The sequence below is a fragment of the Ahaetulla prasina genome, chromosome 6, assembly GCF_028640845.1.
Source record: "Ahaetulla prasina isolate Xishuangbanna chromosome 6, ASM2864084v1, whole genome shotgun sequence".
NCBI lineage: Eukaryota > Metazoa > Chordata > Lepidosauria > Squamata > Colubridae > Ahaetulla > Ahaetulla prasina.
The window spans coordinates 78,938,929-78,958,861 of record NC_080544.1 but is presented as its reverse complement, the minus strand read 5'-3'; the positions used below and the strand labels follow the sequence as shown (position 1 = coordinate 78,958,861).

The window sequence follows — 19,933 nt, the reverse complement described above, 5'->3', positions numbered from 1 at the left end:
GCAATAAGTCATACAATTATGTAAAATGCATCCTAGGTTTATTTGTTTTGCAGATATAAAGTAGCTGTTTACAAACACTGTAAGAAAAAAATGCAATACATTTATTTTCACATGTGGGGTTTTCACAACATTAAAATTAAATTGGTAAGATTGAATCTATTTAAACATATAACAAACCAAGACCTTGTATGTTGGCTAAAATATCAAATGCTTATTTGTGTAATAAAAATAAACAAATCACTTTCCACAAAAAGAAAAAAGGATAACCTTAATATCAAAATTTAAAACACCGGTCTATTAAAAAATTAAATGTGTTGAAACATATGATTAAAAGATAGCATTTTACAATAATGAATGAAAATACGAAAATCTGTCAAAAAAATAATTAATTCTATATAAGAGGAAGTACTGATAGGTTGCTTTTTTAAGCCACTGAGTTTGTCATTTTGCCATTGCAAAAATTCAGAGAAGTCCTAGATGGCAGTAAAGGGAGTTTTATTTCTCTTTATTTCCATTTAGTGATTATTTTACTTCTATATCCACATAGTCCTAAAATAAATAAATTTTCCCAGACTTTAGTATTTCTTGGATTTAGTTAGCCTCAGGATTCCAAGGAGGTCAGACAGTATTTAATACCTGACTTGTGAATTTGGAGGTAGTATTAGCACATATGGCTAGTGGCAAAAAAAATCTTTTTTGAGTATGACACAAATAGGACTGGTTAGGGGTAGAAAAGCCAATCATGACTCATACCAAATACCTCCTTTGATCTTAGTATAAACTCATAATTATGGAGGAAATCTCAGTCTAATTATATAATTCTTGATACTATTTATACATGCATATGTCCTAATATTTGTGAAACTATATTTTGGTAATTGTTTTCCATTATTTTCTTGAATCAATTAAAAACACCACTGACAACAACATACAGTAATTGATTTTGAGTTGCCTTCTTCCAGATTCCCCCCCCCTCCCAATTTTCATACATTTAGGAGATTTCTTAGTGACTCACATGCAAGGGCTAACCAGATCTGACCCTCTTAGCTTTTTTGAGGTCAGAGAAAGTCTGCCAGATACTGCCACCTGCTGTTAGCTGTTCTCAACAATTATTGTCAAATTGGGTCCCATCATGTCACCACTAGAACTTGATTGATGTCTTCACCAATCAAAAAACAAAACAAAAGGACATTCATATATTCACAGCCATTGTTATTATATTTATTATTTACACTAAGATTTAAGGATTAAAGTTCCTTTGATTTACCACACATTCCATCTAAACTCTTTCTATGTCCTACTGTGTTACACATACCAGTTGTTGAGAATCATTCCTTGAAGTCAAAGTATGTGTCCATACAATTAAATAAGACTTTGAGTGGAGAATGTCTTTTCCAACTCTTTCATGAACTACGATATACCCGAACAACAGGAATAATTTGGATGGACAAATCTTCATATTAAGTGTACAAACCGATCCCAAGGACAGTGAGTTCTACTGATAAGATGAACAAAAACATATAAGCAAATGTCTGATATGTGCATACATACTATATATCTGGCTGATAATTATACTTTAAACAAAACCTGGAAGCCAGAAATGTAAGGAGATTAAACAAGGGGAAATAAAAGAAGCTCAAAGACATTAATCAATTTTCCAGGTGTTCAAAGCAGATCAAATACAGTGTTTATGCAGGCTAGTGCAGGCAAAACACTAATTTAGGAAACAGAAAAGAAAACAAAATTAAATGTTTTGCATAACATCGGAGACTGCCACTTCGTTAATCCTTATATTGGCTTCACATTCATAAACTGTAGTTCCTTTAGTATCTATGGGGCAAATATAGTTAAGCCTTGATTTTGTCTTTATGAACTTGTAATAAAAAGTGGCTTGTTGTTTGTAATTAAAGTTATGAATTGGTCTATTTTGTGCAATGTTTGCACTTAACGGTGGTTGGTCAAAACATCAACAAGAGCTCCTATTAATCCAAATGAAACTTACAAAAATGAATAAAGCAAACTTTTCTGTAAGATGGATATTATATTACATAAAAACATTCCCCAAATGTAGGAAACAGGAGGCATGTTAACAAACCCAAATGTGTGCTTTCAGAAGTACATTCAACATAATTAAGAACTTACGTCATAACTGTGAAACCATATGTATAATAGGAGAGATCAGTATTGATGAAGAAACTGCATATTACAAGGTTCCCCAAATGTGGTTTGGTCTCTGCATATGCTTTGGGCTTTTGATTACTCCTGTTTGATCCTCCAAGCACAACAGTTATTGTACTTATTTTGTACTTGCAAAGAACTGAATGTCATATGAAGTTGCATCTAATCCTTCTCACAAACTTCTAGACTAGGTGAAGACAGCTTTGCAGGTGGTGAACACCCAGCCGTATGGGTCAGTGCACCATCATGCCAAGCCAAAAAATTGGATGAGTGAGCATGTCAGAGCCAACCATAGGCAAGCAAATTCTATGAATACAATCAGGATATCACCTAGGAATGAATACAGCACATTATTTTTTTCTCTTCACTGCTCCTGATTAATTCTTAATAATCTCAAATTTTGGGAGATAAATTCAACACATCCAAACCTAATCCAAATTGCATTTTCTCACCACCACCAGCAGCAATGAATTTCAGGAACCCAGACTTAATCCTCAAATTTGTAGTCCCTGGGTATTAGCATGGCAATAATGATCTGCCATAGTGCAATGTTGTGAGAATTGGTGTTTCATAAGGGGTGGACAGAGCACCAAATTGGGAAAGGCTAACTGAACCCTGTGAACCTAGGGAGGAAGAAGCTGCAGTATTCCAGCTACACTATCCCAAAGGTGCTTTTTCAAAAGGCAGCTTGACTTTGTTTTTGCTATAAGTAGTTCTGTTTCTCATCCAAGAAGTTTTTTCAGTTCTGAACTCAAGAAGCTTTTTGGATAAGAAGCGAAATGTCTTCAAGGAAAAACAAAGTCCTCCAGCTGCCTTTTGAAAAAGCACCTTTGGGACAACCATGGCCTGGATGATTGAGAATCTCCATAGATACTCAGCTATACCACATTTCCCATCAACTCTGGCCCTTAGCCCTACGCGGAGGCAAATGGGATTTGGCGTCTTCGGAAGGGGGTGGGATTTCTAAACTTGTAATCTTCCCAGAATTGGTGGCGCGAGTTCCACCGGTCAATTTCATTGGAAGGTTCCCTCCGCCTGGGGAAACGGCTTAGAAAAAACCGGGGCGCGACATTTTCAACGACGCCTTCGCCACCACGGTAAAAAGCTTGATGGGCGTCTGTCTTATCTCCTGGTCGCTCCCCCTCCCAGTGCTCGCCGCCTCGGTCGGAAAGAGGAGGAGGACGCGTGAGCTTTTCTCTCCTCCCCTCGCCTCCGCGAACAAATGGGATATTCACGGTAAAGGGGCACCGGGGTGTGTTTTTGGGTGGGGGAAAGGCAGGCGCTTTATACAGGTGGCCTCGAACGAATCCCCACGCTGAAGGGGCCGAAGCGGGAGAGGAAGATGCGAGTCGCGGCCGCCGCAGCCACGCGCTCTTTGGCCCTGGGATTCCTCCTTCTGGCGGCCGTTCAGCCCTCCAACAATCGGCAGCAGCTGCAAAGACCGAGGTAAACTCCCTTACGAGTCCGCCGCAGCGCGCGGAAATGCAAGCCAGCTTCGTTTTGCTTATTTGTCCCGCTTCCCCCCCCTCCCCGCACCGTCCCCGGGTTTAATGTGGACGAGCCCTCCTCCCCCGTTGCAGCAAGGGCTTATTGTTCGGCCAGATAGGGCAGCCCCGGGGTCTCCCTCCCGGCTGGCTGGCTGGCTGGCACGTCGGAGGTGCACAGGAGACGTTGGTGCCTCAAGTATTACCGTACTAGCGCAGCTCCCTTGCCCGTAACTTTTCCTGTGGTTTCTTCTCTGTCCACCTTAGGACCTGAGGAGACAACTCACGCCTCCTCCTCCTCCTCCTCCTCCACGAATCCCGCGTTTCCCCCGGGCGGGCAGTTAAAAGAAGGAGGGAAAAAATCTCCTTTATCGTGCAAGGGAAGTTTCAGAAGACATTTGCAGCCTAGAGGGTCTGAAGTTAGTCTCTCTGCCCTGCAAGTTTAAATGCATTGGAGTTGTTGTTGTTGTTGTTTTGGTCTCTGGTATAAAAACGGAATATTTGAAATACTTGAGAAGATGAAAAAGAGTATTTCTAATCACGTGCAGAGTGCCTATTCCTCTCCTAACAATGGGGAGATATTTCCAAAGGGAAAAGGAGTTTCTAGGATAAAAGCGTAGCTGTGTCTAAGTGTCCCTGAATTCTCAAGTCTAGTTTCATAAGGGTGATTTATTTTGAAAGGGGTGACTATTGTGTTTGTTCTAGGGAAGGAATGTTCATTCACACTTGCATGACATCAAGGTTTGTTTCATGTTCATCCTGGATTGAGGGGAAACTGGATCATACAGAGGGTAGTATCATAGAGCCATGCTGTGGCTATCAGCAATTCTCCAGCACATATTTGCAGAGATAGTAGTCTGCCTAAAATATTTGCAGATATTATATAAAATATTTGCAGATCCCTCACATCCTGGACATAAACTGTTTCAACTCCTACCCTCAAAACGACGCTATAGAGCACTGCACACCAGAACAACTAGACACAAGAACAGTTTTTTCCCGAAGGCCATCACTCTGCTAAACAAATAATTCCCTCAACACTGTCAGACTATTTACTGAATCTGCACTACTATTAATCTTCTCATCGTTCCCATCACCAATCTCTTTCCACTTATGACTGTATGACTATAACTTGTTGCTGGCAATCCTTATGATTTATATTAATATATTGATCATCAATTGTGTTGTAAATGTACCTTGATGAACGTATCTTTTCTTTTATGTACACTGAGAGCATATGCACCAAGACAAATTCCTTGTGTGTCCAATCACACTTGGCCAATAAAAATTCTATTCTATTCTATTCTAAATATACAAATGTGTATTTGTTGCAAAGTGGACTGAAGAGATTGTTCATTTGCTACGTACATGGGGAAGGCCATATAATGTAATAAGGAACTTCAGAGATGCTTTACATTTCTCTTACACAGATGTATGGAAAACCTATGTTCATCCTTTGGTCTAAATTGTACAAATTAGTTTTACCTTGTAATATGTGTGAAAGCCAATGTTGTTAGACATGCAGAATAAAAGAATTGAATTGAATTCTTTATTAGACAAGTGTGATTGGACACACAAGGAATTTGGTCTTTGGTGCATGTGCTCTCAGTGTACATAAAAAGACAAGATACATTCATCAAGAATCATAATGTACAACACTCAATAGTCATAGGGTACAAATAAGCAATCAAATCATATTAGGAAACAAACTATAGAAATCGTAAGGATACAAGCAACAAAGTTACAGTCATGCAGTCATAAGTGGGACGAGATGGGTGATAGGAACAATGAGAAGACTAATAGTAATGCAGCCTTAGTGAATAGTTTGACAGTGTTAAGGGAATTATTTGTTTACCAGAGTGATGGCGTTTGGGAAAAAACTGTTCTTGTGTTTAGTTGTTTTGGTGTGCAGTGCTCTATAGCAGTGATGGCTAATCTTTTTGCTGTCACATGCCAAAAGCGGCGGGAGTGTGGGGGGGTCACACGCATGTGTGCCTGCACCCATAATTTAATGCTGCCCCGCGCATGCGTGCACAACTCTCCAAGTCCCGTTTTGGGCCTAGCAGGCCTCCCTGAAGCCTCCGGAGGCCAGGAACAGCCTGTTTCCCAACTTCTGGTAGGCCCGTTTTTCGCTCTCCCCAGGCTCCAGAGGCTTTCTTGGAGCCTGGGGAGGGCAAAAACAGCCTCCCCCCACTCCTGGAGGCCCTCCGGAGGCCCTCTGGAGGCTGGAAACAACTCCCAGAGCCTCCATGTGAGCCCTGTACTTATCTGGCATCCAAAACGGGCCACGTGGAGACTCCTGGGAGTGGGAGGGGTGTCATGGATGGGGCAGCCGAAAATCAGCTGGCCGGCACATGCATGCACCCTAGAGTGAGCTAGAACAATGGCTTGCTTGCCCGCAGATATGGCTCTGTGTGCCACCTGTAGCACACGTGCCATAGATTTGCCATCACAGCTTTATGGCATCATTTTGAGAGTTATAGTTAGGGTTACCTGGAAAAATATTGCTGGGTAAATCCTTCTTTTCAGTTCCAATTAGTATGTATTCTTGGGGAATATTCCATTCAATTCTTTTTTTTTTCTTCAAAAGACCGTAAGTGTTCTTAATTCAGTGTATATTTCACTTTTCATTTAGAAGCTCAAGTTGGCATACATAATGGAAATAGCATCATCATTAACATGCTAGCGAGGGTCTGAATACAGGTAGTCCTCTGCTTAAAACAGTGAATATTTGAAGTTACAGCTAAAAAAGTGACTTATGACCCTTTTTCATACTTATGACCATTGCAGCATCTCCATGGTCATGTGATTAAAATTCAGACACTTGGCAATTGACTCATATTTATGACGATTGCAGTGTCCTAGAGTTATGCGATCACCTTTTGCGACCTTCTGACAAGCAAAATCAATGGGGAAGCCAGATTCACTTGACAATGTTGCTACTAACTTAACAACTGCAGTGACTCACTTAACAACTGTGGCAAGAAAGGTCATAAAATGGGGCAAAATTCACTTAATAACTGTCTCACTTTTAGCAACAGAAATTTTGGCCTCAATTGTGATCATATGTCAAGAACATAGGCAAAAAAAAATGCACAGGTACCGTATATGTGGTATCTTGCTCAATAGTAGTAACTGTGAGAGGGATCTTGGAGTCCTAGTGGATAACCATTTAGATATGAGCCTGCAGTGTGCAGCAGCTGCTAAAAAAGCCAACACAGTTCTGGGCTGCATAAACAGAGGGATAGAATCAAGATCACGTGAAGTGATAGTGCCACTTTATAATGCCTTGGTAAGGCCACACTTGGAATACTACATTCAGTTTTGGTCACCACGATGTAAAAAAGATGCTGAGACTCTAGAAAGAGTGCAGAGAAGAGCAACAAAGATGATTAGGGGAATGGAGGCTAAAACATATGAAGAACAGTTGCAGGAACTGGGTATGTCTAGTTTAATAAAAAGAAGGACTAGGGGAGACATGATAGCAGTGTTCCAATATCTCAGGGGTTGCCACAAAGAAGAGGGAGTTGGGCTGTTCTCCAAAGCACCTGAGGGTAGAACAAGAAGTAATGGGTGGAAACTAATCAAGGAGAGAAGCAACTTAGAACTAAGGAGAAATTTCCTGACAGTTAGAACAATTAATCAGTGGAACAACTTGCCTGCAGAAGTTGTAAATGCTCCAACACTGGAAATTTTTAAGAAAATGTTGGATAACCATCTGTCTGAGATAGTGTTTCCTGCCTGGGCAGGTGGTTAGACTAGAAGGCCTCCAAGGTCCCTTCCAACTCTGTTGTTGTTGTTGTTGTTGTTATTGTTATTATTAACTGCCTGTAGCTCCTTTCTGCAAACTGTAGAATTCCAAGTGATACCCTAATTTTAGAATGGTTGATGGGAAACGTTTCCTGGAATTTGATCCTTTCCCAAAAGGCGTACAAGCCCCACACTTAGCAATTTGAAGAGTCTTTGCTGATCTGTCTTCCCATCTGTATGACAGATGGAAGTAATAGCAAATGACAACTTGGATCTGTTTACAGAATCCAGGATGTCCTGACAGTACAGGACTTTCTTTCAGTATACTTCAATTATATGTGTTTTCTCATCTGTTTCCATTTTGGTGCCAAGTTGGCTGCAGTAGTAAAACAGACATTATTTTAGAGACATGCTCGGATGAGAAGAACCTGTGACAGAAAAATGCTGGATACCCTTCACCACAGGACGGTTCTTGTTCAGGGTCCTAGTCAATCGTATCATCCAAATTTAACTTTCCACAACTCTCATTCCTGTTTTTCTTTAACCATGACTCAGCATCCTACTGAACTTCATTGCCACAGAACCAGAGGAATTATGGAATGAACTTAAAGAAGTCATTAAGGATTAATGTGAAAAGAGACTGCCAAAAACAAAGAAAGAGAGAAAAGAAAACAGGACGTCAGAACTGGAAATTACTGAGAAGAGAAGCCAAAACCAAGAAAGACAAAAATCTCAAAAAGGAACTTAACAAGTTTCATAGAACTATTAGAAGAGACAAGAAACAGCATTACAAAAATACCTGTAAAAATAATGAAGATGGAAACAGACATAGAAAAACAAGAAAGTTTGTCAAAAGATCCCTGACTTCTAAAAATGTTTCCTTTAAATTAGTATGCTAAGGATGCTAATGGACAGATAGTAACCAAAAGAGATCAAGTTAATATGGAAGGAGTATATTGAAATACTGTACAGTAGAGATACTGTACTGTACAGTACAGTAGAGACGTTGAGCTTGTCAATCGAAAGATCGGCAGCTCAGCGGTTCGAATCCCTAGTGCTGCCATGTAATGGGGTGAGCTCCTGTTACTTGTCCCAGCTTCTGCCAACCTAGCAGTTTCGAAAGCATGTAAAAATGCAAGTAGAAAAAATAGGGACCACCTTTGGTGGGAAGGTAACAGCATTCTGTGTGCCTTTGGCATTGAGTCATGCCAGCCACATGACCACGGAGACGTCTTCGGACAGCGCTGGCTCTTCGGCTTTGAAACGGAGATGAGCACCGCCCCCTAGAGTCAGCAATGACTAGCACATATGTGCGAGGGGAACTTTTACCTTTTAGAGATGTTAACATGTGACCTCAGGATATTGCAACCATTATAAATACATTCTCTTTGCCAAGCACCTGAATCTGAATGATGGGCCAAGGCAAATACTGCATTTTATTTTAATTTAAAATTAAGTAATCAAAATACAGGTCATATAGTTATTGTCTGTGTATTTAATTCACTATTTCAGTTCAGTAGCATCCTCAGCAGGATATTTGGTAGATGCAGGCAAAGCTTTGATGCAACATATATTTCCAAAATCGGTGTTTTGTATGTGCAAATATTACAGGTGCATATAGTCATTTGTCTTGACTTGACCATTAAGAAATTTGTGGATTTATATTAGATGAATTGCCAGCTGCTGAACTGCGTCCTACCATCATAAAATAATTTAGGGCTCTCCAGAACTTCAAACTAGGCATCTATCCCCATGTTCATTGATCAAGAACAAATGGCAAGACTTAATACTGTAATATTGATGTTAAGTTAAGCATCCAGTGACAAACCCATCTGATTTACACCAGTCCTGAGATGTTGTCAAGACAATGCTCTCTAGTTAATGGGACATAGGTAACAATATGTTGACTTCCACAATAGTCCCTAAATAACAGCTCCTAACATAAGAATAGTGTTTGTTTGGAGTAAAATAGCCTTGTTTGCATTCATGGCATACAACCAAGTGGTACCAAAATTGAGCTTGTGCGATACCACAAGGGTTTGCTACTGCTAACTTCATGATGCAAAAATATAAGCTTGGCAGTTTAGGAGAAGCATACAGATAAATCGAGTGCAGTGAGAATGGGGCAGCTGAGAAGTGTATCTGGCAAAACAAGAAATAAAGTGAAAATTAAGACCAAACTGAATAAACTTTGAATAAAATAAAAGTAACCAGTATGAAATGAGGTGAGGTGGTTTGGTCATACTGAAAAAAAATGAGGATCAAATTGCAGATGAATATGTGAAGAAGAGAGTGGACTGATAAGAAGAGAAGACAGGAGGAAAAATTAAGTTTGAGGAAAAATGCGTGAACATAGTAGAAGTACAGATTGTTTGCAAGTATAGAAAGGTATAGCGAGGACAGAATGGTTAGAAAGAGAGTACTGTCTCCTGAGAAGAAAGTAGATGGGGGGAAAGCAAGAACTTTGAGGAACAAGATTGTTTACAAGGATAAATACGTTTTGAGAAGACAGATTGGTTATCGAATGTCTTCCAAACATTTTGAAGAAAACAACTGTACATATATTTATATTATAATTACTACTTTCTTATAATAAATGCTAATATACAATTGCCAAACCACTTCGGCAGGGTGTGTACATGTGCAAATATGTGGTTGTTGACACAGGATATTTTACCTGAAATTAAGTGATTCAACATCTGATGCATCAAGTATATCTATGTCTGCTTTTTTCCTGCATATTTACGCGCACACACAACCACAGTATGTTGAGATAATCGTGACTCAGCAATAATATATTTGTATTTCCCAGATATGGTTGCTAAGAGTTGAAAATGATTGGACAGCACATAATAATCAATTTAAAGCAACAAAATTGCATTTTATTTTAAATAGATAGATACCTTTTAAATGCTTTTTACAAGGATTTTATATATTTTGACAGAGGCATAATAGATGCCTCCTGTTTTATCTAGACCAGATTATGCTATCTCAAAAATAATTCTTCTTTGTTTCCCAGGGCTTTTAAATGTGGTGGTATTCTAACTGGAGTATCAGGGTTTATTGGAAGTGAAGGATTCCCAGGGGTCTACCCTCCAAACAGCAAGTGTACCTGGAAAATCACAGTAAGAAAGTTTGATATAACAACTCCTCCCCTACAAAGAATAATATGCAGGCTTACTGTTGGTTTCAGTTATGTAATGACTGTTTATAATACGATATCTTAAATAACTTATGTAGCAACCAAAAGCAGAACATTTGATATTTCTTCACAAATGTTAATATAAATTCAATCACTTATAGATGGAATGTAGTAGTGTTCTTTTATGTACGATGAAAGCTTAGCTACTCATTTCAATTTCTTTTTAATTTGCATTTATATCCCGCCCTTCTCCGAAGACTCAGGGCGACTATGTCAAGCAATAGTCTTCATCCATTTGTATATTATATACAAAGTCAACTTATTGCCCCCAACAATCTGGGTCCTCATTTTACCTACCTTATAAAGGATGGAAGGCTGAGTCAACCTTGGGCCTGGTGGGACTTGAACCTGCAGTAATTACAAGCAGCTGCTGTTAATAACAGACTGTCTTATTAGTCTGAGCCACCAGAGGCCCTTCGCTTTGAACTCTTGCTCTAAACCAAAACCTGTTTGAAATATTTATGACTTAACGTGATGGCCATGTTTACACAAAATGTTTAAAAATGCAAAGGTTTCCACAATGTGCTGAAAGCTAACTATCCACATTCAACTAGTTTAATGTTTATGTGAACCCAGACCATAAGTTCCTTTTTTTGCCATACTTGAAACTGAGGGCAATAAATGCCTTAGAAGGAAAAGCTTTCGTGTATTTTTGGAAAGGCAATAGATTGAAGACTACATTTCTGGATATTATATGGAGGAGGTTATTATATATCTTCTCTGCTAAGAATGCACATGAAAAAAGATGTATACGTGCTCCCCCTTAACATTTTTTAAAAAGTACAATATGCAACCTGCAAGAAAAAGATGAGATTGGTAGCACAATAATATTGTAGAACAAAACTGAATGAGTACGTTCCATGTTTGTTCTATTATACTTTAGTGAAGGTTGATAAAATTTAACAGCTGTTGCAAACTTTTACTTTTAGATACTGCACTTTTAAAAATACTTGTTTGAATTGGGCTTCATAGACAGCTCCATGGAATAAAGGAAACTAGGTATGTTTAGCCCAACAAAGAGAGGCTTAGTGGTGACATGATAGCCATTTTCTAATATTTGATAGGCTCTCACAGGGAAAAGGATGTTGATTTACTCTTCATAGCACCTAATGGTAGAACAATAAGCAGTGGGTGGAAGCTCATCAGAGGGAGATCCAATATGGAAATGAGGAATTTCCTGATGGTGAGAAGAGTTAATCAATGAAACAGCTTGCCTCCCAGAATTGTGGGTGCTCCATCACTGGAGATTTTTCAAGAAAAGATTGGACAACAATTGGTCAGGGTGTTGGACTAGAAAACCTCCAAGGTTCCTTCCAGCCCTGTGATTCCATGAATGCCTACTTTTGTGTAAGAAAAGAATCTTCCACATGTAAGATTTTAAGAAATAATGTTTTTCTAGAGTTTAACTTTGCTTTTTGGCACTTCTATTGCCATAAAACCAAAGTTTGTGGTACATGTCTTAGGACATTTATTTTTTTTATATCTCACCTTTATTATTTTTACAAATAAGATGGCAAACATTCCCCCTTCTATTTTTCCACAACAACAATTCCCCACCCCTTATGAGGCAGCTTAGGCTGAGAAAAAGGGACTGGCCCAAGATCACCCAGCTGACTTTCATGGCTAAGGTGGGACTAGAATTCATAGCCTTCTGGTTTCTAGTCTAGTGCCTTAATCACTAGACCAAATCGGTTCTCGGTTAATTGAAAAATGTAGGGCCTTCAGAATAATGTTTGCATGCATTGGGTTTTATCTTAGAAAAGCATTTTATCAGGCCATAATAAAAAGAAAAAAGATGGAGACCCAGAAACACGATTGAAGAAACATCTCTTTCCTAGCTCAAACAAGATATTTCCTTTGTTCCCTGGCATCCCAAAAACTCCTGTTGAATCACATTATGTTATTTCTGTGCCTTATATGAGGATACCACAAGCACTACACTCATTGGAGCTTTACTCTAAAGTTACTATAAATTGGATTTCTGCAAAGCCAGTGCATAAAGCTTAATTTTGGCTGAGTTGCTCACAATGATTCTGGTACCAATAATGACAGCATTTTACACTCTGAGATCCCGCATGACATTCTAGCAGGCTGAAGCAGTTGTGTTACTCTTTCCTTATATAAAAATGGAGACCAGAATGCCTTGTCAAATTGTCACTCAATACATCTGTTGCAGTGGTGGGTTGCTCCCAGTTAGATCCAGTTCTATTGAACCAGTAGTAAAACTGGCGGGAGACTCCGCCTACCCGCCACAACGTCATCATGGGTGATCTGCACATGCGCAGAAGCTTCTGCGCATGTGCAGAAGCGCGCACGAGCAAAGCAAGCACGCACTCCCACTCCCACTGCGAACCAGTAGTAAAGGTAAGCGGAACCCACCCTTGATCTGTTGTACATATAAACAAACTGTCTACCAGGCATGGTAAATTGGTGAATTGGGACATGGGTCTTACAAGATAGCATCTTGATAGAGGAGCAAAAAGGAATCAGAGAATGACAACCAATCAGTGCTTGATTCTCCACCATTTAGTGGAGAGATGCATTTCTTAGTCTTGGGACAAATGTTGTATTGCTACTATCAGTTTAAGACAGCCTTTCATTTCCATTCCCAGAAACAGGCTCTGGGAGACATTGGCTGTTTGCCTGGAATCTCTTCTAGTCATGAAACTGTACATAATTTAGTGCAAGTCTGCTATAGCATTTGGTAGCTTTTTTTTCTTACCTCTAGTTGCTATTCCAAAGGATGCTCCTTAGTATATCTACCCTTTTCAGTATGTTTCCAATCTTTGCTCAAAGTACATTACATTATTTTTACTGCATTGTTGTTCTATATTTCTCCTTTTAAAGTTACCCTATGGTAGGATCGGTGGCCAATAAATTAATAATAAATATATAAATAAAATGATGTAACTTCATAATTGCAGAAGCAGGAATTAAATAGCAGGAATTTAATACTAAATAGGGTTAAGATTGCTGTGATTGATGTAGCAGTGAAGTTGAATGTTATTCTGAATAACAAGATAGTACATTACAGCTAAGTGCTCTGTCTTTTATTTTGCCTGTATATTTTTTTCTAACTATAGAAGCCAGTCATTCAGCATATTGTATTATAGGCTTGACACAATCCACAAGTATAGTACTCCCTAAACTGTTTTTCTTACTGTCTCTTATATAGCAATTTGTAGAGTGCAAAATACAAGGCATCACATACCAATGGTTTTAAAATATTCTCTTTCTTGTCCGTCCTTAGTGATTTCGGAAAAACTAAATATTCAACCTAGTCAGAGTCTTTAAGAATATAATATAAAAATAATATTTAAGTCTTCAAATAGACAATTTTATATATATATATAAATAGCAGAATCTATTACAATTACAAATATGTTTTGAATTAAATTTAGTATTATAATATACAAATATGTTTTGAAAAGTCTTCCCAAGTAATTGAGTTTAATTTTTAACCAGAAAAAGTTTAAAAATCTATTAAGTATTGTCTAACATGTTGTGTGAAAAAGAAGTTGAAAATAATGGAGCTTTGTTCTATTTGTTTTTAACTTTTTAAAATACATTTGTGAAATTAATTCCATTAAGAAGAATGAGTGGCATAAGGATTTATTACCTATAAAAGAAAAAAACACACGCAAAGAATGTTGTTATGAGGACTGGCATTTATGTGCTCATATGGAGATATCAAAGCTGGAGCAGAGGAGTTAAAAGGAGATGAGAATTATTAATATCAAAGACACAGAATATGAAACATTAATGTGATCTATGAACTGAGAAGGGACACGGTGGCTCAGGGGCTAGGACGTTGAGCTTGTCGATCGAAAGGTCTGTAGCTCAGCGGTTCAAATCCCTAGTGCTGCCATGTAATGGGGTGAGCTCCCATTACTTGTCCCAGTTTCTGCCAACCTAGCAGTTTCGAAAGCACGTAAAAATGCAAGTAAAAAAAATAGGGACCACCTTTGGTGGGAAGGTAACAGAGTTCCGTGCGCCTTTGGCGTTGATTCATGCCAGCCACATGACCACGGAGATGTCTTCGGACAGCGCTGGCTCTTCGGCTTTGTAACGGAGATGAGCACCGCCCCCTAGAGTCAGCAACGACTAGCACATATGTGCGAGGGGAACTTTTACCTTTACCTTTACTATGAACTGAGATATTATCCACTTTATGCGAATAATGCAGAATCAGAGTAGCTTAATTAAATATCTAAAAAATAAGTTTAGTTTCTGATGATTTAACTTGCTAAGCCAAATGGAAACATTTCTTTTCCTCTGAGATAGCATTATGAGTAAATATTTATGTCAAAAAATACTAGCACAAAAATTAATAAAACCTTACCCATACTCACAAAAATAAATCTTATATAGTATATGGTGAGTAATTGTATTTTTGGAGGTCAGCCTGTACTATCCATGAAAATTGTCCATTGAAAAAGTGAGTCATGATTAGTTTTTTGGCAAAATATTCCATTCCTTGAAATCGAATTCTTCCTGTTCTGTGTAATTAATTGAAAAACAAAGCTGAATGTAGCTGAAAGATTTTTTTTTAAAGAAACCTTTGAAATATATGCCTTGCAGTGCTGCAAAACTCAAAATGGATTACTACATGTGTTACTGTCCCTTTATATTCAAATGGGTAGCTGCAAAGGGGATCATAAAAGTCAAGATAGGGCCCATAATTATGCATTCAAAATCTCACCATGTTTTATAGGCTTCACCCAACACACATAAACAAAGTAGAGTTTCTATCTCATGGTTGGGGCCACCAGGTTGACTTTTTTGATTCCTGGTAGGTAATTTAATTTATTCATTCATTTATTCATTCACTCATTCAAAAACCCTTACCCATAACTTTTATACCAGGATTATTCCTTTATACACCTTGATTGAATCAAACCATTATCTGTTTCTCTTTTTTCTACTGTTTGTATGGGCTTCTTCCTTCACTGGAGAGCCTTTCTTGCTCAAGTAGATTTTCAATATTTGAATAAACCACTGGCAAAAGCAGCAGTCACAAGATGACAACCAACCATAGAAATTAGCTTGGTAGGTAGGACTGTTCCGGCCTGCTCTGTTTTAGAACAGTATTTTTTAAATGGTTGTGAAGGTTAGGACAGTTAGTAATCCTTCTAAGAATAGGCAGCCCTACAACTACTAGAGAAATTAAGCTGACCCCAGATTACTCCTGGTTGATACGAAAGTTTTCTTATTGCCATTTTGAAAAAAATAGGTGCTTTTAAAACATTTGTGCTTGCTTTTGCCAGATAAGGAGTATTGTGATTTTCTGTATGAGAAGATTGGTCCATAGCATCATCAACATCATTAATTTGTTTGGGAGATTTATATCATGTTTCTTCACTTACTGTCTTTCTAACTATGGAGCATTGAGTCAATTTTCTTCAGGTCTATGTTTTCTCCTCCTCTGGAAGCTCACGGTTAAATAATTTATTAAAATCTTGTAGTGAGATTCTGCAAAGTTTTCAGTAGTTGACTATGCTGAATAAAGCATGTTCTCCTTGCTTTCTCATGCCCTGCTCACAGTAGAGTACTGCAAAGCTTTCTATTTCTTTTATTTTTTAAACACATTTATGTTAACAATGTAGCAATATTGCTACTTCGTTTCATTTATGTGTGTTTGTGTGTAAATGCGTAGGCATACATTTTATTATAATTTCAAGAGAAAAGGAAAAGAAATGATGCTACTACAAGTAAACATTTAAATATGGTAATGGGGGGAAAACAGTATAAACTGTAAAATAGGTAACAAATCTTGAATAACTAACAAATGTAAAATGTTCTATGGCTAATATAGTCTTATATACCTTTGCAGTTAAGTATATAAAACATTTCATATCCAATTTCTTGGTGAAACAAAATCTATTGAACTGTAAAGATACTTAATTAGCAAAATTGGAATCAATATGAAGAAAAAGAAAAGCTATAAATAATAAATATGTTAAAAGTATACTGTAAAATACCGTGTTACCTCAATACTCAACTGCTTTAGAACTCATCGAATTTGGTACTCAATGTGTTTTGGTGTAAAACTGTTGTTCTGGTACTCATCATTTGTTTGATATTTGACGCACTGCAAAAGGCAGTTGGAGGACAGCTACAGAGGGCGACAGGAAATCAGCCGTGCTAGGGAAAATTGCTGACATAGGAAAAGGGACAGATAGGAAGTCCTGCCTGGATGAAACAAACAATCAGATAGTAAGTCATATGGTTTGTTCCTTTTTATTACTTGTCATGTCTCCTGGAACAAATTAAGAAGGAGTACTGAGGTACCACTGTACTAGGAAAAAGCGATGGGACTTCGTTTTTATATATGACAACTGCAGTTAAATTATTATATGCTCACAAGTGAAAATATTTGACACTGTCCACAATGGAGGAATGGTAAGATGATGGAGCTTACAGAAGTGGCTACATTAACTCTTGTCCTAGATGGCGAACCTTTTTTTCCTAGGGTGCCAAAAGCACGTGCACCCCTGGGCATTCATGTGCAATCCCCGCCCATGCTGCCCCCCCCCCCCCGTGCAGGCATGTGCAACCCCCTTGTGCTCCCCCACTCCCCCATGCATACACGTGCGACCACTCATGCCCCATTTTGGACCTAGCAGGCCTCACTGAAGCCTTAGGAAGCCAGAAACGGCCCATTTCTGGACTTCCAGTAGGCCTGTTTTTTGCCCTCTGGAGGGTCCAGAGGCTTTCCTGGAGCTTCCAGGAGGGCTAAAACAGCCTCCCCCGGCCCTCCAGAAGCGGCTGGTTTCCAGACTTCTGGTATGCCCGTTTTTTCATCTTCCCAGAGCCTCCGCGTGAGCGCTGTACTTACCTGGTATCCAAAACAGGCCACGTGGAGACTCCTCAGAGGGGTGGGGCGGCATAGGCATGTGCGCATGTCTCCTGCATGTGCGGCAGAGACTTGAAAATCAGCTGGCCAGCGGGAGGCACATGCGTATGCGCGGTGGAGCTGATCTAGGATCGTGGCTTGCGTGCCTGCAGAAATGGCCCCACATACCACAGGTTCGCCATCACGGTCCTAGATCAAAGAAAGGACAGTATCTACATTTATGGCAGTCTGGAAATTACAGATTTGCATGAAACAGACAAAAATACAGTTATGATGTGGTTTTGCTGATTAGAAAAAAAATGGATAATAGAAAAAAGTGAGCTTTTTTATAATAGAGTAAGAGATCAGCAGAGGAAATCAGAAGCCTTTTGTTTATTTTTATGCTTTCTCATGCACTTTTCTTTGTTCTTTCTATCTTGTATTATAAATATATTTTCTCCTTTTCCTCAGTTGGAAAATTGAGGCGCATGCTATTCGTTCTCTGGGTTCCTTCACATTTCTGTCCAGGGTCTCCTAAAATCTAAGGATTCTTTCAAGGTCTCTTCTGGCAATATTATCCATCCTAGATGGATCAAAAAAAAAAAAAAGGATAACTGTTAGTCAGTTTGAATAGACTTGGTAACCTCTCCATCATATCCTAGCTATAGGCCCAATGTAGGCAATATGTTTCCTGCAGCATCAAGTCATGTCTATTCCTTTTAAAGGGGAAACACCCATCGCTTTAAAACTCCTCTTCTTTCTCAGAGAGACTCTTTGATTTCTTTCAGCCCAGGGAGCCCAACTATTTTCTACAATGTTCTGGGCAACGATAGTATTCAGAAGCAGCTCAGGCAAATTCCATATGCTGGATAGAAGAAGGAGGGGATAGCACAGATTTCCAAGATTCTGTCTTACAGTCAATCTCAATAAAGTGAGATTTTGGTTTTCCCGTGCAGTAGATTTCCTGATTGGGTCTATCGAGTGGAGCTGACAGGCATGATTTTGTAAGGTTGATTGCCTTAGAAGAAGAGTCTGACACTGTTCCAAGTTCCATTGGCATCAAACCTCTAATGTGTTTGCTTCCTTGGGACACATTTTTGCATGCAGTTTGCTTTTGCCAAAGATTTGATTTTGCTTTGCTTTGCTTTTAATTTTCTCTGGTCTTAACTTCACTTTTCTGCCTTCCTTGAAAGCTTTAGATTTCTGTCCGGGAACCTATTGTCTTTCTGAAGCATTTCAGTGTAGGAATTCGTTCAATTTAAATTACATTTTACCCTTACATTTATCCAAAGTATATCTATGATTCGTGATTTACAAATAGTAATGCTTTGAATATGGCTTATGCATATCATCTTGCATTAGCTATTTGTTGATGTAAGGCCAGGACCTACTCGCTTCCCTTAATCCTACTTTGTTTCCTTATATTGCCCAGGTCTTTTATTTTGCTTGAAGTATGCAAGGCAAGTTGAAAATAAAATTCTTGATATGGCTAAGCAACCTTTCTGGTGCTCTTCTCAGCTCTTGCTCTCTTTTTTTCTCCCTTCCCCCTTCTTAACACATAGTACTAAATTTGTCTGAAAAATTACTCTGGAAAATTTCATAAGGATTCTATAATAGTGAGGGTGTGGGTGTTCATGCATGCACACATGTGCTTGCATGTTGAGATCCCTAGCATATCTACAAGCACCATCTTTCTTCTTTAAGATTTCAAAAGTAATTGTTTAAAATTAAAAATGGATATTGGCATTTTGAATGGTATCAACCTCTAGCATCATCTTCACTTCAAAGAATGCTTCTGATTTTAATGTTTGTGCCTTGTAAGCTTTCTTATAAAGTAGAAATATGGTTTAGTGCTTGCTTTGTTTCAAATACCAATAGACAAGAACATTTGTTTCAAAGTAACAAAGCAAAGATGAGGGATAGTAGGAACCGTGTGCGCATGCATGCACATGCACATAAAGTTAGTGTTTTGGCAAATTGATACTTTTTAACTACAGCTGGTCCTCAATTTAAGACCGTTTGCTTAGCAACTGCTCCTACTGGTAGTTATGACAGACTTCCTTGTCATTGCTTATGACCTAGTCCCAAAGTTCCAACAACCAGACTGCTTCCCTGTGGCACTTTGAGCTTTTTGATGTATCCCAAGGCCACATAGCTGTGTTTTATAACATTTTGCTGAAAACCTGCATTTTGCTTCCAGCTTTGTACAAAAAAGACCCTACAGCGAACAATTGGCATTCGCTTAATGATCACTGCAAAAGAAAATCATAATATTGGGTTGGTCATGTGAGTGGCCTGCTTTATGATGCCACGACTTATGAACAGAATGGGAAGGTTCCATTACGGTTGTAAGTTGAGAATTATCTATAATTGTGAGCAGATAGGTTCCTTCCCCCTCCCAAGTATCCTTTTTGAAGGAATGTACACAATTTGCGCTCCACATTCCTTATTCCTGATTGACTCTAAAAGATTGGGGTGTCTAAT

General features: G+C 38.7%; 1 protein-coding gene across 1 annotated transcript in view; it reads left to right on the top strand.

Moving 5' to 3' along the window:
* Window positions 1-3,236: 3,236 nt before the first annotated feature.
* The window catches only part of PCOLCE2 (procollagen C-endopeptidase enhancer 2), a 31,960-nt gene continuing 15,263 nt past the window's right edge, over window positions 3,237-19,933 (top strand). The window contains exons 1-2 of the mRNA XM_058188747.1: window positions 3,237-3,624; window positions 10,432-10,537. Of these exons, the coding sequence (XP_058044730.1) occupies window positions 3,521-3,624; window positions 10,432-10,537 (210 nt within the window). The 5' untranslated portion in view covers window positions 3,237-3,520. The remainder of the gene's footprint in view (window positions 3,625-10,431; window positions 10,538-19,933) is intronic.